Genomic DNA, 25,498 nt, shown 5'->3' with positions numbered 1-25,498 from the left:
TCCCTTTTTGCTCATATTTGATGCTTAGAAAAACTGCTTGTTGGAGGTAGGGTACATACAGTGCTACAATTTTTTTTTTCGAATTCTGCTAGTATTGACCTATTTTATTTATACTTTATTTATTTTTAAGATTTTATTTATTCATGAGAAACAGAGAAAGGCAGAGACATAGACAGAGGGAGAAGCAGGCTCCCCTTAGGAACCCAATGCGGGACTCGATTCCCAGATCCGGGATCATGCCCCAAGCCAAAGGCAGATGCTCAACCACTGAGCCACCCAGGGATCCCTATTTTTATTTTTTTTTAAGATTTTATTTATTTTTGCAAGAGAGAGAGAAAACTACCACGAGCTGGAGCTGGGGGGTAGAGGGAGAAGCAGACTCCCTGCTGACCAGGGAGCCCTATGCAGGACTCAATTCCAGGACCTTGAGATCACGACCTGAGCCAAAGGCAGATACTTAACCAACTGAGCCACTTAGGTGCCTGACCTATTTTATTTTTAAATTTTGTTTAAAAGATTTATTTTAGAGAGCAAAAGAGAGTGTGCACACACGGGGCAGAGGGGCAAAGGGAGAGAGAGAGAATTTCAAGCAGATTCCCTGCTGAGCATGAAGCTGGACATGTGGCTCAATCTCATTACCCAGAGACCATGACCTGACCTGAAAGCAAGAGTCAGAAGCCTGACTGAGCCACCCAGGTGCCCCAAGTATTGACCTATTTTAAAGTTTATCTATCTAGGGATGCCTGGGTGGCTCAGTGGTTGAGAATCTGCCTTCAGCTCAGGGGCTCAGGGTGTGATCCTGAAATCCTGGGATGGAGTCCCACAATGGGTTCCCTGCAGGGAGCCTACTCTCCTTCTGCCTGTGTCTCTGCCTCTCTCTCTCTCTCTTTCATAAACAAATAAATAAAGTCTTAAAATTTTTTTTTATCTATCTGCTCTCTATACCCAATATGGGGCTTGAACTCATGGCCTTGAGATCAAGAGTCACATGCTCTTCTGAAAAGCCTGTATGAAAACATGTGTACAATTTGCAAAAATTTCAACATGATTCCTTTTGAAGACAAAATTAGGTATTCTATCACTTATTAAAACATCAGGCTGCATAGGAGTTTTGTTGTTATTATTATAAGATTGTAATTTTTATGTTTCCCAACAATAACAATAATCTCTATTATGGAGAATGACTAAATTTCTGAATGTTAAGATTGTCAGGAAGTTATGCATTTTCACAAAGAGAATGAGCATTCTCTCAGCACCTACTAGACAATCATACATATTTATTTATTTTTAAAGATTTTATTTATTCATTCATGAGACACACACACAGAGGCAAAGACACAGGCAGAGGGAGAAGCAGGCTCCATGCAGGGAGCCTGACGTAGGACTCGATGCCAGGACTCCAGGATCACGCCCTGGGCTTGAAGGCAGTGCTAAACCATTGAGCCACCTAGGCTGCCCAATTTATTTTTTTTTAAAGAGAGGGACAGAGGGGTCAGGGGAGAGGGGGAGAGAAAATCTTTTTTTTTTTTAAAGGTTTTATGATTTTATTCATTTATTCATGAGAGACACAGAGAGAAGCAGAGACATGGGCAGAGGGTAAAGCAGGCTCCTCAAGAGGAGCCTGATACAGGACTCGATCCCTGGACCCTGGGATCACACTCTGAGCCAAAGGCAGATTCTCAACCTCTGAGCCACCCAGGCATCCTGAGGGAAAGAGAATCTTTTTTTTTTTTTGTAAGATTTTATTTATTTATTCCTAGAAACAGAGAGAGAGAGAGAGAGAGAGAGAGAGGCAGAGACACAGGCAGAGAGAGAAGCAGGCATCATACAGAGAGCCTGACATGGGACTCGATCCCGGGTCTCCAGGATCACGCCCTGGGCTGCAGGCGGTGCTAAACCCCTGCCCCACTGGGGCTGTCCGGGAAAGAGAATCTTAAGCAGACTCCATACCCAGCATGGAGCCCAACTTGGGGTTTAATCTCAAAACCCTGAGATTATGACCTGAGTAGAGTCAGATGCCCCATACGCCAAGGGTTTCAGTCCTCATGGCAACTTAGGGACCTCAACTAGGGTATCTCTAAGACTGCAATTCTCTCCCTTCCTCTCTGGGACCTATACTTGGGCAAGTTTCCAGGGCTCATGGTTATTTTATGTCCATCTCTCTTGCCATTGCTGGTTCAATAAACACTTGACAAAAAAAAATGTCTTTTATTCCACAAGTATTTACTGAGTGCCTACTTTGTGCTGGAGATTTGGTACTGACAAAGCAGACAGGGTTCCTACACTTGTGGGGATTGGATTATAGTCTGGAGAAAGAGACAAAATATATAGATAAAAAATATAGTATGGTGGGTGGTGATATATACCTTATGAAGAAAAACCAAACAGGCAAAGGAGACTGGGAAAAGGACAATTTTAGGGCTGCCCAGGTGGCTCGGTGGTTTAGCGCCGCCTTCAGCCTGGGACTGGATCCTGGAGGCCCTGGATTGAGTCCCACGTCAGGCTCCTTGCATGGGACCTCTTTCTCCCTCTGCCTGTGTCTCTGCCTGTGTGTGTGTGTCTCATTAATAAATAAATAAAATCTTAAAAAAAAAAAAAAAGGACAATTTTAGTTTTAAATAAGGTGTTAGAGGGATGCCTGGGTGGCCCAGCGGTTTAGCGCCTGCCTTTGGCCCAAGGCGTGATCCTGGAGACCTGGGATCGAGTCCCACGTCGGGCTCCTGGTGCATGGAGCCTGCTTCTCCCTCTGCCTGTGTCTCTGCCTCTCTCTCTCTCTCTCTCTGTGTGACTATCATAAATAAATAAAAATTTAAAAAAATCTTTAAATAAGGTGTTAGAAAAGGCCTCACTGAAGGTGAGAGAATAAGTCTGCAGAAAGCCTGAAGGAAGAGCATTCAGGCAGAGGGAACAACAAGTGCAAAAGCCCCAAGGCAGAAGGAATGCTTAGTAAGATCCAGAATCAAGGAGTCATCTTGGCTGGAGCAGAGAAATCAAGGGGAGAACAGCGGGGGATGACAGGTAAACTACTAATTAGGCTTTTGCTCAGAGAGATCAGAAGCCTTCAGAGGGCTGTGAGCTAAGAAGTGGCATGTTTTACCATAACAATTTGCAGGCTCACTCTGGCTGCTTTGTTGACAACACACAGAGTGGGGAAAGAGCACAGAAATAAGAAGACCCCTCAGGAGACTAATATAAGAATCCAGGAGATAGTGAAAATCCCAGAGGTAGCACAAAATAGAAGCTGGGAGGACTGGGAGTCTGTTGATAGACTGGACATGCACTGCAGGAGACAGAAGCTGGGCCATGGAGAGGAGGCCAGCTAGGTCTGAGCCAGTTCAGCTGTTCAGCTCTCCCATCAGTGTCCATCCAATAAAGCCTCTCTTTTCTAAGATGTTGGAAAGCAAGAGTTGGTTTCTTGCCACTTACAACCAAAATTACCTTAATTACTAAAATGATTGTCATTTTATAAATGAGAAACTTGAGGTATAAAAAGGTTCAGCACTCACCAACTAGTCAAAAAAAAATCGAAGTGTTATAGTTCTATATTTAGTAAAATGTCATCTGGAAATCAACTACTCAAAAAAAAAAAAAAAATGAAAGGAAGGAAGGAGAGAAAGGGTTCAGCACTCATCCAAGGCACCACATATGAACACAAGTCTGATGGGCTCTGCAACCTGCACTTGCTCCAGCACACCACATGGCCTCCCAGGCCTTGACTGGTCCTCTACCTGCAAGCAGGCTCAAAGAGCTTAAAACTACAATGAAAATAGAGGCAGTAGGGAGGGAGCAAAGGTCAGCAAGAATACCCGCTTCAGGTCCAACACACCTCCAGGCAGGAGACGCAGGGATGGTCCAGTAATGAACTCCTCTCCTCTCCCTCCATTCTACAGGATCAAGAACTACAAGCAACTGGGTTTGGCAAACACAGGGAAGTCTCAGCTCTGTACCAAGCTGAAAGCTCTGGCTGTTTCTATCCAAAGAGGAGGGAAAATGTAGTTCAGATTGACAGATCATCTTTCCTTTAGTTGTATTGTCTTCCCACACTACCACAGAATAGTTTTCTTTCCCCTCTGATCTCAAAAATAGTTAATGTATTATTGTTGGCCAAGCACTCAGGATGTTCTCACAAAGATCCATATTTCAACAAAAAAATAAAATACCATGTTTCCCCAAGGTAACATTCATACCAGCCCTATTAAAAGCACACATTTTAAGCTGCAAATTTGAGATGACAATACATAAGGGCCTCACTTTTTTCTTCAACAGTCACTAAAGTTGTTTGAGAAAAAAAGAAAAGATAAAAAATTTTTTTGGTAATTTGAGTTATTTTAGTTAAGTGACCACTTGCTTCTTAATCCTTTCATAACTATTCAATTAAACGGGACACGTTGAGAAATTCAAATTTAAGCCATCATAGAGATCAGTCGTCAAATCTTAGAGCCAGAAGGAACCTCATCTAACCACCATTCTTCCCCATTTTACAGATGAGGAAGCAAAAGCCCAGAGAAGGAAATAATTTGTCAAGGTTAATAAATCATCTGAGTAACAAACCGAGACTGAAATCAGGTCTCTTGATTTTCAGCCCAGCAGGCTGCCGCCCTCTCAGCAGTTGATCTCGTTACATTGTTTACATAATATTAAATGAGAATGTCTGAAAAATGTCTAGTAAGAAGTCTGACACACAATATTCTCTCAAATCTAATTTCCTCCCTGTCTTATTTAAATACCTGATACCAATATTGGGCACTGAAAAGGTTAGAAAAACCCCCAGGACTTTTGAAATCACAGAAATGAACTAAAATTCACAAAAGAGAACCATGAAACAAAAGTGACACAGAGGGGAGAAAGAGCACAGAAATAAGACTCCCCCCACCTCAGGAGGCTAATACAAGAATCCAGGAGATAGTGAGAATCCTAGAGGTAGCACAAAATAGAAGCTGGGTGGACTGGAAGTCTGTTGATAGACTGGACATGCACTGCAGGAGACAGAAGCTCACAGGAACACATAATCGAATGCAAATTATAAAGGGTAACTGATCATAAAATAGACCTATAATATGCTTTGAAAATATTTTAAGAGGGCTCCCTAAATTAAATATCGATGGGATCCTGGAAGATATAAGCTAAGTGATATGATTTTGTTAAAAATAAGTCAGTCCAAACCATTCAAACGGGATATAATTGAGGTAACCATGTAATTAGAAACCAAACATGGCCACTTTGAGTGAAAAAGAAGAGCTAATAAGACAGACTGCCAGGACAATAGGCAAAAACCAAGACCTTCCCTCGCATATCTGATGTATGGGAACACAACATGAGTCATTCCTAAGAAAAAGTACATTGTTTCAGACGCAAGAAACTCCCAAGACACAAGTATCACAAAGCAACTAATCTTTCAAAAATTAGGTCTAAGAGAAAACAAAAAACCATGGAATAGATTCCACCCCCACCCTGGAAGATTCATTCCAACTATCCACTGGCAGATGAAAGGCAAACCTTATAAGATGATCCACCAATCCTACTTCAGAAAAATAAAGGATTGTCTTATACTTCATCCAAGAGGAACAAGGAAAAGAACCATTTATGACAAGCAAGTGAAAGAGGTTCGAGCATTGTCCTCATTTTACGGAGGAAGCAGTGTCAAGAGAGGCTTGATAGCTTGGCTCAAGGTTTGATTCTAAACCCAGGGATGGGGGATCCCTGGGTGGCTCAGAGGTTTGGCACCCGCCTTCGGCTCAGGACGTGATCCTAGAGTCCCAGGATCGAGTCTCACATCAGGCTCCCTGCATGGAGCCTGCTTCTCCCTCTGCCTGTGTCTCTCCCTCTCTCTGTGTCTCTGCCTCTCTGTGTCTCTCATGAATAAACAAATAAAATCTTTAAACAAACAAACCCAGGGATGACTCCAAAAGCCTCCTATACCACACTGCCCATAGTAAAGTCCCAGGTTCTTTGGGATAGGCATCATAACTTGGCAGGCCACCTCTCTCCCAGCCCTGAAGATGTGGCAATGTTTTTATTCTCAAGGAAGAATGAGGGGAGGGGATGGAGAGGTATTCACGTGCACCTGGCACACTCAGCCCAGCTGCAGGTTTTGGCTCTTTTACCCAAGGACAGCAAGAAGTCATGGACTGTGAGGCATCTGGGCTCCACATGATAACCAATATCCTACCCTGAGGAATCAACTGACCTTGTAAATTAAAACTGTAGAACCCAACTTCAACCTTCACGGATTTTTATGGCCTTCTTTCTCCTTAGCTGTCAGTAATGGCATCTACTTACTGACACTCACCATGTCCCAGACCTCATGAGTTCTCCATGCATAATATCATTCAATCCTGCTGGAATCCTGGAAAGAAAGTTTTTGTTCTTTTAAAATTATTTTTGGGGGTAGCAAATAAATATATAATTTTTTGAGTCTAACAACAGAGGAAATGAAAAATAGTCCCCCTAATGACCTGCACTTGAAACAACTGGTATATATTCTTTCAGATGTTTTCTACAGCACAAAACTCTTTTCTTCTGTTCTTACAATAAGACCACAGTAAGGAGAATGTTGGTTTTTCAGCCAACACTATATTTGGGGCATTTTTCCATGAGAATACACACAGTTCTATTTCACTTTTTTTAAAGCTATATATTATTTCCTCTACATGGCTACAGCATAATTTATTTAGAGACAGGCATTGTTCCTTTCATTTTACAAATGAATAGATGGTGACACCTGGGTGCCTCAGCGGTTAGGTGCCTGCCTTCAGCTCAGGGCATGATCCTGGAGTCCTGGGATCAAGTCCCATATGGGGCTCCCTGCATGGACCCTGCTTCTCCCTCCATCTATGTCTCTGCCTCTGTCTCTCATGAATAAATAAATAAAAATCTTTTAAAAAAATGAAAAGGAAAGCTCCTCAGGTTACGTAACTTGTCAAAAGTCACAAGGCCATTAAGTGGCAGGGGCAGGGCCAAAACCAGGCCTGATTCTGCAGTCTGCATACTCAAACACTCCTGCCCCACAGCATGCCTATTCTGTGAGTTTCCATCAGCGGGACTATGAACCCTGTGAAGACAGCAAATCGGTGTTTCTAAGTCTCCAGTGCCAAGCATTGTGTCGGCATATAATAAATGTTAGTATCTATTGTATAATTATCTGCTGCATGTCACTTGCTTTGTATTATGTTTATCTTCCTTACTATTCCACTCATATCCTTCACAGTGCTCTGGCATGCAGTGGGGCACAACCGTATCTGTTGAAAAGTACATGCCCAACACCCAGCATAGAACTGCCCCCTACTCTCAGCCTGGGTCACTTGGCTTCTTCTCAATCTCAGAATTCATGTGTGACTTAGGCTCAGAGCCCACTTGCTTCCCTTGGGGCTTTCCTAACAGAGGCCTTTCACACAAAGACCTCTCTACTCAGCTTTAACCTAACATCACAAGAAGTTAGCACTAGAAAACAGTTATTTGTCTGACCCTTCTTATTTTGTAGTAACAGAGATCATAAACCACGGTTTTACCATAAACTAATAAGGCTTAAACCTACAAGAAATTGAAAATTTCAATACAGAAGGCACTTAAGTATAGATTATGCTGGGTACTACTTGGGGAGGGAGACAAGATATGAAAGCAGTGATCTTATCAACTAAAGATCTACAGGTTAGGGGATCCCTGGGTAGCTCAGCGGTTTAGTGCCTGCCTTTGGTCCAGGGCGTGATCCTGGAGTCCCCGGATGGAGTCCCACATCGGGCTCCCTGCATGTGGCCTGCTTCTCCCTCTGCCTGTGTCTCTGCCTCTGTCTCTCATGAATAAATAATTAAAAAAAAAAAAAAAACCTACAGGTTGATCTGAGTCTGAAAAACCCGAGAACCCTGAGTTTATAGTCTTATCCTGCCTGACTCCATGGCAGCATAGAATTTTGACCGTGGTAATTTCTAGCACCAGATTTCTCCCCTATTAGCCAATACCTCATAAACTTCTAGAAACAGGTTCTTCTATGTATCATTAACCATAAAACTTCAGATTAAAAGACTTTAATAACAGTTTTTGCATAATAAAAAAGCTGGCAAAATAAACACAAAAGTTCATTTTTCCCATTAGTCATAGAACTTAGCTACTTTGACTTTACTCCCAAAAGCACAAGCAACTATTACTACTACTATAAAAACACCCCATTTTCTCCTCCCAGTTACACTGTATAAGCCTTAGAATCTAATTACTAGCAACTCTGCAAAAGGAATAATCAGAAACCAATTGGACCATAAGGTATGTTCTATTAACAGTGATATTTGAGGATCTGTTCAATTTGTGAAGTCAGCAGCCACATGAGATTAGAATTAGGCTCTCAGGTTGGCTTGTTTTATATTAAGATACTGCAGTACAAGAGGCCAAATCCCATCTTGTGAAGCAAAGTGTTACTCTGTACAGAACACAAATGGGACACATTTACAGAATCACTCATTCACTTATTTAGGACATTTTTACAGAGCCCAACCTGGCCATGGGCCAGACACAGGGCACACACACTGGACATCTCCACTGTCACTGAACTTGGAGCGAGGCAGAAGAGACAGCAGGAAACTAGAGTGGGAAACTGCAGAGTGCCATGAGATCCTACGCAAGGGCTGCCAGATCCAGATGCCAGCGTCAGGAAATACTTCCCAGAGGAAGCAACATGTAGGCTGAGACAAAGGAGTTAGCCATGGAGAGGAGTGGAGAACGGGTATGGGAGCCAGAAAAGGGGCAGATTGTTTTCTAACTAGAATCTGTTTAACTGTCCCTTAGACTGGACAGGAGGGTGGGATGTCAATCAATGACAGATTAAAACAGCTGTGATTAAGAACACCACCCCCCCCCCCCAATCAGGCACTGACATTTAAATACCCATCCCATGGGGCACCTGGGTGGCTCAGTAGGTTAAGTATCTATCTTTGGCTTAGGTTATGATCCTGGGGCCCTAGGGTCGAGTGCCACATCAAGGTCTCAGCTTAGTGGGGAGCCTCCTTCTCCCCTTCCCTCTGCCTGCCGCTCCCTCTGCTTGGGCTCACACTCTGTCAGATAAATAATCTTAAAAAAAAAATACCCATACCATAATTTGGTTATGTTTCTAGTTGTGCTTTACTCTACAAGGTGATAAAAGACTCCCTCTAAAATGTCTTACATGTTCTAAATAATAATCTTTTCACATTTTGGTTTTACTTTTGGTACTCTTCTATTTACAAATAATAGTAATAAGATAAAATTCTCAAAATAATCTACTGTTACAATAGACCAATGGAAAAAAAAAATAAACCTAGGTAGTCTCCCCAAACACAGTAGGGCTGATAAAGTACTTCTGAGAGAGTTTAATTATAATACTAGTAAAATCATCCTTTCACATTTTCCTAATTATAATCCCAAATTCTTCAATTATTAATTACACTATTTCTGTGGTTGTTGAGCAGCCTCAATGTTGCAGCAAACACGAAAGTTACTCAAAGACATCAATTAGAAAGTACTCTCACCAAATTGCAATTCACATTTTTTTTCCTCACTGTGAAAACCTATTAAATGCCTATCTGAAGTGAAACAGTCTCCAAAGAAAAAATGTCTTTAAAAGGCACTGAATTGAACTCATTTAACATTTTGGAGATGATAAATATTTTGGGGATAACAGCACACACCTCTACTGCTTAGTATATACCAGGCATGTTGGAGGTTCTTTATATATAACAGCTCATTTAGTGCTTACAAAGCCCAATGAGGTAGGTTCTACTATCACTCCAATTTTACAGATGAGGATACTGAGACACAGACACATTAAGTAATTCATCCAAGATCACATAGGTAGGTAGGAAATGAGACAGTTGAGATTCGGAGCCAGACTGTCTGCCCCCAAATCCATGCTCCCTAATTGCTGTAATATATTGTCTCTTGATAGTTTTTCTCAAATATAAAAAATAAAAATTAGTAAATAAAAATTACTACAGTAAAACACCAACCACCTATAATCCTGGAGGAATGTTTTCAATAGTATTTTGAGTAGCTGAGGTTCTAATCCCCTTGTCTGAGCCAAAATCTGAAACTGTGCCTGTCCATGAAACGGCCACTAGCCAGCCCCCCGCAGAGCTACTGAGAACTTGTAAAGTGACTAGTCCGAAATGAAATGTGCTGGATGTGTAAATATGTTCTGAATTTGAGAGGCTCTGTATGAAAAAAGAAATGTAAAAGTAACTCACGAATAAGGTTTTAATATTAACTACATGCTTACATAATTTTGGATACAGTGAATTAAATTATTAAAATTAATATCACTTATTTCTTTACAATTTTTTAATGTGGCTACCAGAAATTTAAAAATCGCATTCTGGCTCACATTGTTTCTATTGGACAGAGCTCACCTAAAAGCACCCAGCCGCTGTCTGCATCACTGACAGTATTTACTTTTCTGGATGACTCAGTCATCAGGAGGAACTTTAACCACCGCCCTGTATGTAATCTGTAATCTGTAATTGTGATATCTTTGCTGTTGACTGAAGTCAGGATTCCCGCCCTAGGTTGTGCTTAAAGTGTGTCTCTGTAGGGTTTCCAGCAGTCTGCGTGTCCACAGCTCCACCCTCCGACACAGCGTCTGAGAAACCAGGTAAATCAGGGTCATGCAACACAAGAGTGAAGGAAGGCCTGAAGAGGGTCCCCACGCACTGGCTTCAATGCTAGATTCTTCAAGGACTATTCTGACTGCACAGAGGCCTTTTTCTGCTCCAACTACCTGACTCCTCCCACAAGCTCTGGACACTTAGTACTGACTATAACTTCAACTGGAGCACTTTACAACTCAGCTTAAAATCCTACAACAATAGTTTCAGCTTGATAAGAGGAGTACATTCTGGAGACAGGGGGTGATGGTTGTTCACCACTGTGAGTGTACTTAGTGCCACAGAACTGTATACTCAAACATGGTGAAAATATAAGTTTTATTATGCTAGGTCTATTTTACCACAACTCTAAAAAGAAGCCCTCAACAGTTTCATATCTTTCTCAAGATCAAGTTCAAGATCTTATGCAGGTCACACATGGCCCTCTGAATCTGACCTGGACCCACCTTTCTAGCCTCCCTCACTTCACCCAGCCTCCTGCTCCACGCCATCGCCCTCAACACAGCTTGCAGACCCAGATCTCAGCACCCTGCACCTGTTAAACCCTTCACCTAAAAGCTTTTATCTGGCATCTCTATGCCTCTCCTGCATCCTTGGAAGTTCCCTCAAACATCATCTCCTCTCTGACATCCCAAGGCTGAGGACACTCCTCTTGTCACTGTGCTGTGCTGTACCTTGTACTCCGCCACCCTTACAAGTTTTATCTTTCTGGAATGTCATTTTTGTTTACTTGACTGCTGCCCACTGCGAGCTGACAGCAGGGCCTGTGCCCGGCCCTGGCACAGAGCCAGCATATAGGTGATGTGCCCTAAATGCTTTTTGAGGCCATCCAGTGAGCAAATACTTACTGGATGCCTATCAGAGGTAGGCAACGTCCCAACCACTGGGGATACTGCAGTGGAAAAAGAAAACAAAGCCCTGCTTTCATGGAGACTCCACAAAGAGATGCCAGGTAGACATAAGTACTATAGAGAGAAAGCAAGCACTGTAAGGGGAGGGGTATCTTGTACAGGGTGGCCTGGAAGGTGCCCTCTAAGTAGAGACCAGAAAGAAGGGAGTAACTTTTCAGCTCACTGACAGAACACCAAATGAACTCAATCTTATTCTGGTTCTATTTTTTTTTTTTAATTTTTTTTAAATTTTTTATTTATTTATGATAGTCACAGAGAGAGAGAGAGGCAGAGACACAGGCAGAGGGAGAAGCAGGCTCCATGCACCGGGAGCCTGATGTGGGATTCGATCCCGGGTCTCCAGGATCGCGCCCTGGGCCAAAGGCAGGCGCCAAACCGCTGCGCCACCCAGGGATCCCTTATTCTGGTTCTAAACCGTGGTCCAGAAAACAGAAGGTACTGGAAAGAAGGCAAACTTTAATTTCCAAGAAATGCAAACCATTCATCCCCTCTCTGTCCTAGCAACCTGATAGATTTTGACATTACTACCTAGTTCTGTCAGCATGAAGAACACGAGCATTCTACCTCGGTGGGATAAAGTGCACTTATGGTCCTTTTCTGACTGATTCCTGCCCACCCTGAAGCCTTAGGTTGCTACAGAAAATTTAAGGGAACATTTATTGAGTACTTATTCTGTATATTAACAGAATGGTCTGAGCATTTGATGATCCTCACAACAGCTTTTTGAAATATACTGTTATTAAACTCATTTTAAAGAGGAAAATAAGGCAAAAGAGGTTAAATAATCTATCTGAAGTCACGGACTAGCAAGTGGCAAAGCTAGAATGTGAAACCTTGGCTCTAGAGTCTAAGCTGATAACCACTATGTTATCCATTTCACATATATTTCCTATCACAAAATACTCTTTGTTCCTACTGTTGGGTTTGTTTTCTTGTTAATCTTAAAACTGTCAACTTTTTAAGATTTTAAAATTTTATTTGACAGAGAAAGCACGTACGCATAAGCAGGGGGAGCAGCAGGCAGAGGGACAGGGAAAAGCAGGCTCCCTCTGAACGGGGCTTGATCCCAGGGTCCTGAGCCAAAGGCAGTCGCTTAACCCAATGAGCCACCCAAGTGCCCCTAAAATTGTCAAATTTTATTCCATCTTTCTTCACATTTTGGCCAAACCTCATTTCTCATTTCCACTTCTACCTCAAAAATCTCTGCCTATACGATGATCATTTGTGAGGTTAACTATTATTTGCTGACTTTATTTTCAAGACTGCCATTAGAAATATGAACATACACTAGAGTAAAAAGCAGAATACAAACTATCAATGCAAAGACACAGATTACACTGCTATAGAAAGTGTGCAGGTGCTGAGAGCACAAAGGAGGAGGAGGTCAGGCCAGCCTCTGCCCCGTGAAGCTGGCTCTGGTCTGGTCGGGGTTTACGGTGGGGCGGGCTGACAAGTACAAGCCACGATGTGTGTAGTATGCCCAGGCAGCAATCTAAAATGCCTAAACCACAACATTAAAAACCACTTAATATAGGGCAAAATGATTTTTTTTTACTTGATAAGTTTATTTTACCCTAAGATTTAAGGGTAACCTCTTTCTTAATATAGCAGGCGTCTTAAGCTCAATTCAATCAAAAGAAAACTCATGGGTCTCCTTAAGCCCTGAAAACTTATTCCTTCTCAAGTGGTCTTTATCTTAAAGGAAAGACAAGTCTGGCTGCTGGAGCAATAAACCTGTTATCCTCAACTCCAGCCCCTGGACTTCCTTCCTGTCTCTCTCAACCACACACACACACTCGCATATATGCACACATGCAATCACACTCACACGCACTCCATCAGATCTATTTTACCTATTGTCTGATCTTTTTCTTCTGCAGGTCAAGGCTGGCTTGCCCCAACTAGTTTCCTAACTGCTTTCCTGCTTCTTTTTCACCTCTCTTATTGCACAGTCCATTCTGTCTTCAGAATTATCATTATCCCTCTCTCATACAAATCTGATTGCATCATTCCACTTGTTAGAAATTTCTGGTGGTTTCTGAAGATCTACAGGGTCAAGTGTGAACCCCATTGCATTGCACACACACACACTTCTCAATGGGGTCCAGCACTACTTACCATATCACATCTTCTTTCATTCAACAAATTGTCACTGAACACCAATTATGCAGGGGAAGGTGGAGGCCAGGATGCCAGAGGCCGCAGCTTGGATTTGCTGGGCATAGGGTGGGGGTGGGGGGATGACCATGGAAGGGGGACCCCCAACCTCACCCTGTCTGCCTGTGCCCTCATCTCTCCAATTCTACCCGGGTCTCCTCCTTTCCTTGCGTGTGTGTCCGCAAGTCCATCTCCCTCAGTTTTGGCCATTTCCTCACCTCTTTCCTGTATCTCCATCTTCCTCCCTGCCTTCCCATCTCCCTCTCTGCCGTTCCATTTTCCTATATCTAGGGTGTGTATTTCCATCTCCATCTTACCCCCTGACTATCATTGCCCCCCCTTTATCTTTCTGCACCTGTGTCCCCTCCTCCCCTTCTTGTTCCCTTTTCCCTGCTTGCTCCTGGCACTAAAAAAAAAAAAGAAAAATTATCCCATGTCACTGGGATAGGCATTGGCGGTAAATGACAAATAAAAAGACAGATTCTGCCCTCATGAAACTTACAGTCTAGGATGAGAACAGATACTAAGCAAACAGTCACACAAATGAATGTTTAGGGCTACAACTATGGCAAGTACCACAAAGATATATCAGGCAAAGTGTTCTGAATGAGACAATGGTGATGGCTGGACAACCTCATGCTGATGCTAAAAACCACTGAATCATACAGGTTAAAAGGTGAATTTATGGTATATAAATTATAACTTAAAAGAAAAAGATGTACCAGGTTGCATGCCTGTATTGGTAGAGTTGGCCTAGGCAAAGCTTCCCAGAGGAAATGAAACATCACAATTAACTAACGTTTACTGAGCATTTACTGCACAAAAAGCACCTTTTGCTATAATAATCAACCTGATCCACCTGACCATCCTATAAAGTTCCTACTATTATCCCCAGCTTAAGAACTGAGGGTCCACTAATTTAAAAAAAAAGGTGGGGGGAAACTGAGGGTCTAAGTAACTTTACCCAAAGTCAGAGAGCCAAGTAAGTGGTGATGCCAGAACCCACACTGCAGCTGACTGACACCAAGCCTCACATTCTTTTCTGCTGCACCTAGGCAATGCCTACTATTCAGAACTACTTATACAAAAAATAAACCACGATTTTATTTCTTCCAATAGAAATTTCTCATATCTTTTGTCTTTCAAAGAGCCTCATGAGGGGTGCCTGGGTGGCTGTCAATTAAGCGTCTGACTCTTGATGTCAACCCAGGTCATGATCTCAGGGTCGTGAAATCAAGCCTATGTCAGGCTCATCCCTCAGTGGGGAGTCTGCTTGAGATTCTCTCTCCCCCTCTCTCTCTGCCCCTCCCCCTTCTCACACATGGTCTCTCTCAAATAAATTTTAAATCTTTAAAAAAAAAAAAGCCTATATGAATAAACTGTTAAGTCCTACAAGATCCTAAATTCCCCCACTGTCATCACCTTTCTGATTTCATTTTCCTCTCTCTTCTCCCACACTCTGCTGCAGCCATACTGGCCTCCTTTTGTTTCTTAAGTAAGCTGGGCATGGTCCTACCACAGGGCCTTTCCATCTGCTTGAGCTATGATTATAATCATTACACATATTTCAAATCATGATTCTGCCAAAGGTCAATTAACATTTTCTATAGCTATACTAACAATACTACTAGCAAGATCCTATACTGAACTATATACTAATATTTTGAATGTCATTTTTTTTTTAAGATTTTATTTAGAGAGGGATCCCTGGGTGGCACAGCGGTTTGGCGCCTGCCTTTGACCCAGGGCGCGATCCTGGAGACCCGGGATCGAATCCCATGTCAGGCTCCCGGTGCATGGAGCCTGCTTCTCCCTCTGCCTGTGTCTCTGCCAATCTCTCTGTGACTATCATAAATAAATAAAATTTTTTTTAAAAAAAGGATTTTATTTAGAGAGAGTGAAAGAGCACCAGCCGGTCAGAGGGAGAAGCAGGCTCCCCACAGAGCACAGAGCCCCATGCAAGCCTCAATCCCAGGACCCTGGGGTCAGAACCTGAGCCAAAGGGAGATGCTTAACCAACCTCATGAGCCACCCAAGCACCCCAAATGTCATGAATTTTAAAACAACCTCATTTTCCCAGTTTTTATTGTTCTACATGTCACCACGCAAAGATTTTTATTTTACAAAATCCAGTAACAGTAGCTTTTGCTTATCAGTTAGTATGATAACTGATCATTACATCTGCATTGAACTAAAACAAGGCAATTAAGCCAAGGAAGTGTCACAATAGTACTTGATTATCACCATTCCTAAATTCATCCCTAAAACCACAGTTTGTGAAATAACTATGGCAACAACACTGCAGGACACCAAAATACCACCAAACTTTTACTGAAAACTACTGTCCATCTGTGCAAACACACACAAATATACATGTTGACAACCAGTTATATAACTACAATACAATAACATGCTAAAAATCCTAAGCAACTCTTAAGCATATATACTGGCACAGACTGTTCAAAGTAGGTGTTGAGAAAGGAAAATTACATTTACATTTGAACCAGAGCTGTTTCCAAACCCAAGATGATGAAAGCTCTCACTTTTTATCAAAAAGATTCACCTTGACAACACCAAAAAAATCTCAAATAACTTAATAAAAATGGGTGGAGGACATGAATAGACACTTCTCTAAAGAAGACATACAGATGGCCAACAGACACATGAAAAAATGCTCATCACTGATCAGGGAAATGCCAATCCAAACCACAATAAGATAACACCTCACACCTGTCAGAATGGCTAAACTAAAAAACAAAAAACAAGTGTTGGAAAGTATGTTAAGAGAAAGGAACTCTCTTACACTGTTGATGGGAGTGCAAACTGGTGCAGCCACTGTGGAAAACGCTGTGGAGGTTCCTCAAAAAGTTAAAAACAGAGTTACCATACGATCCAGTAATTCCACTACTGGGTATTTAGCCAAAGAATACAAAAACAAAGATATATGCACTCCTATGTATACCGCAGCATTACCTACAATAGCCAAATTATGGAAGCAGCCCAAGTGTCCATCAATAGATTGAAGGGATAAAGAAGTTGCAGTATACATATACAGTGGAATATTACTCAGCCAGAAAAAAATCTTGCCATTTGTAACAACATGGATGGAGCTAGAGAATATAATGCTAAGTGAAATAAATCAGCCAGAGAAAGACAAATACTACATGATTTCACTCATGTGTAATTTAAGAAACAAAGAAAAAAGACAAACCAAGAAACAGACTCTTAACTATAGAGAACACACTGATGGCGGGGGGGGGGGGGGCAAGTAAAATAGGTAAAGGATTAAGAGTATATTCATGATGAGCATGGAGTAATGCACAGAATTGTTGACTTACTATATTATACACCTGAAACTAATATAACCGTATGTTAACTATACTGGGAAAAAAAAAAAAAAAAGACTCACCTCAGGATTCTTTTAAATATTAAGTTCTCTTTGAGCTGAGGATAACCGGGAAAAAATTTAGCCAAACTCAATTCACTAGCACCCCCAGTAAAATGCTTGGACTGTGGGCAACTTCCCTAAAGTGACTGGCACAAAGGATAGGAGCAAAGGGTCTGAGTCAACTTGTTTTCAAACCTTGTTTTACCACTTACTAGCTGGAGGACCTTAGCCAAGTTTCTTTACCTCTTGAGCCTCAGTTCTCCATAAAAACAAAGACACCGTCACAAAATCTGTGATACAGTGCCTTAGCACATGATGACAAATACCACAAGTATTCACTTTACCAGATTGAGCTATAGGAAGAAGTTAAATACCTGCACCTCATAGCTGCACTTAATACTACAGCCTTTAGAAGAGTTATCCATAGACGACTAAAAAAAAAAAAAGCTGGAATAACACAAGCTTTTATATACATGTCTTTGTATGACCAAGGCTTTGCTTTTATTTTTATGAATTTCTGGGCAATATAAGGCTAGAATTATTTTATTATTTATTATTTAAGATTTATTTATTCAGAGAGAGAGAGAGGCAGAGACACAGGCAGAGGGAGAAGCAGGCTCCATGCAGGGAGCCCGACGTGGGACTCGATTCCGGGTCTCCAGAATCACACCCCAGGCTGCAGGCGGCGCTAAACTGCTGCGCCACTGGGGCTGCCCGGCTAGGATCATTTTAAATGGCAATATTATGCCTGTAATTTTTTTTAAAAGATTTATTCATTCATTGATTCATTCATTCATTCATTCATTCATTCATTCATGATAGACATAGAGAGAGAAAGGCAGAGACCAAGAGGAGGGAGAAGCAGGCTCCATGCCGGGAGCCTGACACGGGGCTTGACCCTGGAAATCCAGGCTCGTGCCCTGGGCCAAAGGCAGGCGCTAAATCGCTGAGCCACCCAGGGATCCCCTATGCCTGTAATTTTTGTTTAAAAGAAACGAGTTTAAAAAATCTCCAGTCTTCAGGGTTTTGTTTACTGAATTAGGCTACAAATCAAGCCTATCAGGTACCTAAATTATTAATTAACAATAATAGTGAACACCTACTGAGGTCTTATCTGCTCTATGGCACAAAGATACTTGGGCAGTGAACAAGTTTACTATTAGGGCTGTCAAAACAAGTGTCAGGTTGCCTCAACCTTTGATGTAGCCTGATTATTGCCTTTCATGAAAGTATCTGCTATGTATCAACTGCTGAACCAACCATAAACAGCTGGAAATCACCAAGACCAACTCATTTCACAGGCGAGAAACTGAAGGCCAAATAAATTAGGTTCAAAGGTTACAAGGTTACCAACAAGTGGGTACTAGAACCTAAATCTCTCTCCTTATAGTTTGTTTTATCAATTACATGACAGCTGATTATTTAAAAGAAAACCTATTCTGGGGCACCTGGGTGGCTCAGGGGTTGAGTGTCTGCCTTTGGCTCAGGTCGTGATCCTGGGGTCCTGGGATCAAGTTCCGCATCAGGCTCCCAGTAGGGAGCCTGCTTCTCCCTCTACCTCTCTGTCTCTCATGAAAAAATAAAATCTTTAAAAAATATTAAAGTAAAAAAAGACTCATTCTAGTACCTCAATTTTTTTTTTTTTGTACTTAGTTGGGAAGAAAGTGAGTATCTGAAATAAGTAAATGTCTGTTTAATGAGAGCTAAATATTAAACACAAATTTATTTAACCCCTAGCCTATCATGAATATATTGAAAGGGCTCCTAGGACAGAAAGGAGTGGAATCAGCTAGTCATTCTGTGTGCTATCTACTGCAGATAAGGAGTCTCACTGCTGACATGACCAAAACACTACCTACCACCAGAGTGCCTTTCTTATGAATAAAACACGCTTTAGAACCACAGAACTTCCTTTACTCATATCAACATTCCTTTGGAAGAGGAAAAAAGTACCCTTAGCACCATTCCCCAGATACATATTTCACCTTTGCACAAGAAGTTTTGCCAGCTGCAAAATGCTCACTCCCTTTTGAGAAGCTGACCAATGAGTAAGATATTTTCATTCTTTTCATGCTCTGAATCACACTATTTTTATTAATATTCTTATTTATTTCAAAGTTATTTAGGCATACCCTAAATGCCTTCAGGTCTAGATCTTAGGGAGGAGCCAAAAAGAGATCTTTAAAGTATAGGCCATTTTCTTCTGGGAAAACATTGTAAAAATGTCATCCATTGACAAAAAGGTGAATGACTACAGATACTAGAATGCATTACTGTTTTAGTACGAGAAAATTCCAAAATATAAAAGTAGAGTCAGAGGGGTACCTGGGTGGCTCAGCTGGTTAAAGCACCGACTCCTGATCTCAGGGTCGTGAGCTCAAGCCCTGCATTGGGCTCCATTATGGGCAAGGAGCCCATTAAAGAAAAAAAAGTAGATAGTCACGGAACTTCCCAAAACAGGCAAATTAAAGACTTCTACAAAGACTTTGTGTCAAATGAAAACATGACCGGATACTTCCATTTATTCCCAACAGCTGAGAGACTGAGCGCTGCAGTAAACCATCTGATCAATTAAAAGTTACCACAGACTCTACACACTAATTGCTAATTATCAAATAACTAAAATATATTCTAAACCCTGTGTTGCCCAATATAGTAGTTACTGACCACAGGTGGCTACTGAGCACCTGAAATGTGCTACTCTAAAACTTCACCAGATTCACACTGGATTTCAATGACTTAGTGTAAAAAAAAAAAAAAAAAAAAAAGTAAAATACCACATCAGTAAATTTTCATATTGATTACATGTTAAAATGACACTTTTGATATACTGAGTTAATAAAAGATATTACTAAAATACCACCTTTTTATGTAGTGCCTAGAAAATTTAAAATCACATTTGTGTGGCTCACATTACATTCCTATTAGAAAGTACTACTCTATACAAAGTATGCAAAATGTGATCCAATTTTCCTTTGATGATTCATCATGATGCTGAACACCAACTATACAATAAAGAGCAATCTTACTTATATATTGGATACATAGTTTCAGATAAGACCAAGAAAGAATGGCATGTCCTTAAAACTTACATTGAATTTACAACCAGTCTCAACCATGTTACTAGAGGAAGGACTCAATCCTACAAGTAGTATTTTTAGGGATCAAGAAGGAAATATAGACCTCAAGGGCACAAAAGAGAGACTAAGAGAAACACCATCTGTTACTAGAAGGCGTTTAAAACAAAACAGTGTTTTAAATAGTTAACAGACTTATCTGTGTGTGTGTGTGTGTGTTTAAGTACTTGATGATTTTAAGTATCATGAAGAAATTTCCCAATTGCCAGGTAAGGAAACTTAAAGAAATTGGTAAGGAAGAGACTAGAAACTCTAACCATGTGGAGTAGAGGTAAAACGTCTGAGTGTCCCATATGGAAAACGTAAGCCAGGTTCCTTCCCAGGGTATTTGTAATTAAACATTACACAAAGACGAAACCAATCTACATTTTATAAATACCCTCCAATGTTACTGTAGTTTATAATGAAACCAGCTATTACATGATTTAACTAACGCTGCTTTCAAAATTCCGAGACACCATAATGCCCTTTTCCCAAATCTAGCCAGTGAGAATTAGGGAGGGAACAGCGTCCAAATGCCTTTTCTTGCAGAGGTTAAAATTAGAAATGGACAATTCCGAGCCATACTAACAATAATAAATATTCGCATGGCATTCTGTTTGACAAGCAGTTTTGGACACATCATCCTTTTTGATCCTCAGGACAAGCCCTCAGACACTGGTATGTTTTTATTCCTACTTCAGAGGTAACTCCAGGCTGGAGACCTTGACTTGTTCAAGGTCACATAGCTTGAAAAAGAAAAAAAAAAAGTAGCAGAGCTAGTACTCCACTCTGGATCTCCTGATGCTCACATCCAATTCCCCTTCCATTACAAGACAATCACTCATTTAAAACCAAATGTTTGGAAACCCAACAAGCCCTGATGCCAAAGAAGGATCTAAGGATCAATGAGGTCAAAGCTTAAGACTCTGTAAACATGATGTGCTGGAATGAGTTCAAAAAGGGGAGAAGAGATTACCAAGAGACAGGAAATGACTTGAAAGATGGGGGGCGGGAGGGGGGGGGTTGATTCTAATCTAAACGTCCTTGAGTGCAGGCAGCATCGCAGAAGAGCAGTCTTCCAGCAGAAAACGCAGAGAAACGGCGCTTTCCTTCGGAAACGTGATTTCCAGCGCAGAAGTCGTAGGTTAAAGCGATGGATTTTGTTGTTACTTCACTATAAGCGTGTTTGAGGATCCTACTCACAATGAAGGCACGGGGGGGGGGGGGGAGGGGGGGGAGACCAGGACATCCAACTGGGCGCCCCCAGTCCTACATTTTTCTCCAGAGGTCATGACATCCACCTCACAAAAAAAAAAAAAAAGAAAAAAAAAAAGACTAGAAAAATCCTCATGGAGCACGCACTGCGATCTCGAGCGTAGGTAAAGGAAACGGCCGAGCTTGCTAGCAGAACGCATCCTGGAGGACAGGACAAAGGCGGCGCCGCCGCGAGCGAACCTCGTTCCACCTCCAGATCACAGTGACCACAGGCCGGTCACGGCACACGGTCCGCGCAGCCCCCCGAGGCGCGCTCCGGGGAACCCTAAGATGGCTCTCGCGGTCCGCTCCCTACGTCAATTCCTAAAGACAACAGAACCTCAGGGGCCGGGCCGGGGGGATCCGGGGGGATCTGGGGGGATCCGGGGGGATCCGTGGGGCCCGGCCTGCGAGCTCCGCACCGGCGCACACGCCCCGCCGCCCGCGCCCAACGCGACCCGGGCCGAGCCGCAGGCGGGGGGTCACGGGGGCGCCGGACGACACCCCCCCCCCGGGCCGCCCGCCCGCCAGGGGGGAGGGAAGCGGGACCGGCTCCGACGTCGTGTCCGGCTTCCCCGCCCAGGCGGCCCCCAGCTGGGGAGGGTCGGCAGGAAGGGCCGCGCCGCGGCGGGGGGGAGGGGGCGACGGGCCTGACGGGCGTCCCGGCCCTGACCCGGCCCTGACCCGGCCCTGACCCGGCCGCGACCCTGACCCCGACCCCGGCCGCGACCCCGACCCCGACCCCGGCCGCGGCCGCGCTGACAGCCGGCGCCGCCCCCACCTGCCCGCCCGGGGGGCGCCGGGGCCGGGCGCGCCCGCCAGGCCACTTCCTTCCCCGCCCGGCCCCGCGCGGGCCCGAGGGCGGGGAGCCGCGCGAGGAAGGCGGCTTGGCCGGCCGCCCGCGGAGGAAGCCGCCGCCGCCCGCACCCACCGGCATCATCGCGGCGCGGGTCCGCGGCGCCCTCGGCCGCCTGACAGGACGCTCGGCGCCGCGCCGCGCCCGCCGCTCCCGCCGTCCTCGCAGGCCGCGCCCCCGCCGCCGCGCTCCCGGGCTCTCAGCGGCGAGGCGGCGGCCGCGGCTGCGGCGGGCTGCGGAGCCTCACGGGCCCTGTCGCGGCCGCCAGCGCGCTGCGTCGCCGTCCCGGGACCGGCCGCCGCCGCCTCCGCCCGACCGCCTCGCGCCGCCGGCCCTCGGGCTCGCTCCTCAGCCCCGCAGGCCCCGCCCCCGGCGCGTCGCCCCACACGGGGCCAGCCGCCCGCTCCGATTGGCTCGGCGAGCCCGGGGGCGGGCCGGGGGGCGTGGCCTCCCGCCCCGCCCGCCCACAGCCGCTCCCGCGGCGGCCAGGTGCGAGCGCGCCCGTGCGCGTCCGCGCTCCCGTGGGCGGGCGCGTGCGGACGCCTCGCCGCGGCCCCGCCCCGCGTGGCGGCCTGCGGGCGGGGGCCGCGCGCGGCCGAGGGCAGCGGCCCTCCGCGAGCTCGGGAGGGGGGAAACTGAGGCTGGAAGAGGGCGGAGCCCGCGCGCCGCTCCGCAGCGAGGCACAGCGGGGCCGGGGCTCGAACCCGGGGCGCCGGGCGGTCGCCAGGGGGCGGGGCCACCCCGCGGAGGCGGCGCGCGCCCGCGTCTGACCGCGGCCTGACCCCGGGCTCCCGGGGGGCGTGGGGCGCCGCAAACCGTCCACGCGCCCCGGCTCCCGGCGCTCCCGCCCGCGCCCACCTGCGCCGCCGTCCTCGGCGCTCGAACCCCAGGTGAGAGCCCAGGCCCCAGCCGCCGCGGCCCGGCCTCCTCCTACAGCCTCGTCTCCCAGGACACCTGCTGCCCCCGCCTGCGGCCCGAGTGCCGGCCCCGGGGCCACGCGTCCACAGCCCACCGCAGGGCACGGCCCGCGCCGTCGTGTAGGCCGCCGAGGGGGCAGGCGCCCCTCCTGCGCGCGCTCACCGGGCAGTTCATTTGCACCCTGGCCAGGAGGACATCGTGTGTGCTGTGCTGTGCGGGCAGCGCCGGAACCCCCACGAGCATCCTGAACACGGACGTCAGCTGATGCCCCCAAACACCGAAGGCCATAAAGCGCCCTGGGAAGGGCCCGGCTTCTTGGAGACGTCAGCAGGGGGTCAGGGTCCATCTGAGAGGCTCGAGGCCGGTGGGCGAGGAAGGACGAGGCCAGGGAGGAAGCACTGTCCTCTTCGGGGGAAGCCACCCCTCTTCTTGAGAGGCCACGGGGTTAGTGTTTACGAGTGTGGACTTTCCAGTTAGGCAGACACAGCCTCGCCACACCCTCGCTGTGTGATCTTGGACAAGCTGCGTCTCTCTGTATCTCAATTTGCCTACCTCTATAATGGGAGAGTACAAAAGGAATAGTGGCTGCCTCGTGGGATTCGGGGAGGTTCAGACAGGTGTAAGGAAGGCTCCTAGCACAGTGCCTGGTACATGGTGAGGGCTCCAGAAGGAGTGTCCTGTAGTTATGCTATCATTAGCGAGCAGGCTTAGGGTACATATGTCCCCGAGAGGGGGATCACCCAGGAGGTTTTATTTTTTTTTTTAATTTTTTTTTAATTTATTTATTTATGATAGTCACAGAGAGAGAGAGAGGCAGAGACACAGGCAGAGGGAGAAGGCAGGCTCCATGCACCGGGAGCCTGATGTAGGACTCGATCCAGGGTCTCCAGGATCACGCCCTGGGCCAAAGGCCGGCGCCAAACCGCTGCGCCACCCAGGGATCCCACCCAGGAGGTTTTAAGCGCACACACACAAGCAGCAATGGCTAGTGACACATCTCTTCCGGGAGCAGGATTTGGAGAGAAGAGGAAGCTCTGAGTAATGGGAAGAAGTCAGAGACCTGGGTTCTAATGCCGGCTCTGCTTCTCGCTCCCTGTGTGGTCCCAGGCAACTGGCACCCCTTTCTCTGGGTCTCCGTTTCTATGTGTAACCAGAGAGGGGTTAGACTCTGTGATATCCGATGGCCTTCCAGCTCCGACATGCTAATGTTCATGAATCGGAGGGTGGGTGCTGGCCCACGAAGCCAGGCAAGGGACAAGGCTTTGCCAGGGCTCTGCAAAGATGTGCCATCTGCCTTGAGGTAGTCAAAATGAGCCCGACTCTTCTGAGAAGGAAAGCCTAGCCATTGGGGTCCCATTTTTGCCTGTAAGACCCTTGGGTACAGGTAGTGGCAGCTGCCCTGTTCCCGCACCAAGACCCCGTCTAGCCTCCAGGCAGGTACGCATGGGAGGCCAGGCTGCTTAGTGCCCCCGTCCCCCAGAGGCTCTCCAGCTGGTCCTCCTTCCCTCCACCCTGCTGCAACTTCCATGCATCAGGCCCCATCACTTAGCATCCAAGGGTGTTGATAGTCTGGCTCCCAGCTCTGACCTCCCCTACGGCCAAATCATACCACTCGCAGACATAATTAGGTCACACGCACACACACCTGCCCTGCAAAGCTGTTCTGTGTCTCTTCATCACCCAGACTAAAGTTCCCAGAGGCCCTTCAGGAACCACTCTTGGTGTTGGGACATAGACTTTAGTATAATAGAGAAGATGGGCAAATTGTCCAGAGATACACACTGGCATGTGTAGGAGGTCTGGAATTTGCTTGAAGACAGTTGAGCAAAAGGAAGAGAGCAAAGCAGGGAGAGGTAGCTGAAGCATGCACGGGAAATTCTTGATAATTGGTGAATATGGGTGGTGGGTATATGGGATGCATTGTTCTCGTCTCTGTTTGAAATATTTTATGATAAAAATTATTAACTGCTCTTTAAAGTAAACAAAAAGGCTATTCTGGGAGAAAATCAAAATAGGCTCATATTCGCATAAAGGATTCTTGAAAGGTGCACAGGACACTAATGGCTGTGGGTGGGAACAGGTGCCGTGCAGGCAAGGGACAGAAATCTGAGAGAGACTTTTCACTATTACTTCTTTTTTTTTTTTTCACTATTACTTCTTTAAAAATAAACTTCAGGGGATCCCTGGGTGGCGCAGCGGTTTAGCACCTGCCTTTGGCCCAGGGCGCGATCCTGGAGACCCGGGATCGAATCCCACATCGGGCTCCCAGTGCA

At 45.3% G+C, this 25,498-nt stretch overlaps 1 protein-coding gene across 2 annotated transcripts in view; it reads right to left on the bottom strand.

Annotated features, from left to right (window-relative positions):
- PPP1R13B (protein phosphatase 1 regulatory subunit 13B) overlaps window positions 1-22,614 on the bottom strand; it is an 87,527-nt gene extending 64,913 nt beyond the window's left edge. For both annotated transcript variants that reach the window (XM_041758060.1, XM_041758061.1), the window contains exon 1: window positions 22,383-22,614. In XM_041758060.1, coding sequence (XP_041613994.1) covers window positions 22,383-22,391 — 9 coding nt within the window. In that variant the 5' untranslated portion in view covers window positions 22,392-22,614. The remainder of the gene's footprint in view (window positions 1-22,382) is intronic.
- Window positions 22,615-25,498: the final 2,884 nt, after the last annotated feature.

Source organism: Vulpes lagopus, chromosome 6 (genome assembly GCF_018345385.1).
Source record: "Vulpes lagopus strain Blue_001 chromosome 6, ASM1834538v1, whole genome shotgun sequence".
NCBI lineage: Eukaryota > Metazoa > Chordata > Mammalia > Carnivora > Canidae > Vulpes > Vulpes lagopus.
The sequence above is the reverse complement of the archived record's forward strand: the minus strand, read 5'-3'. Positions and strand labels throughout refer to the sequence as shown.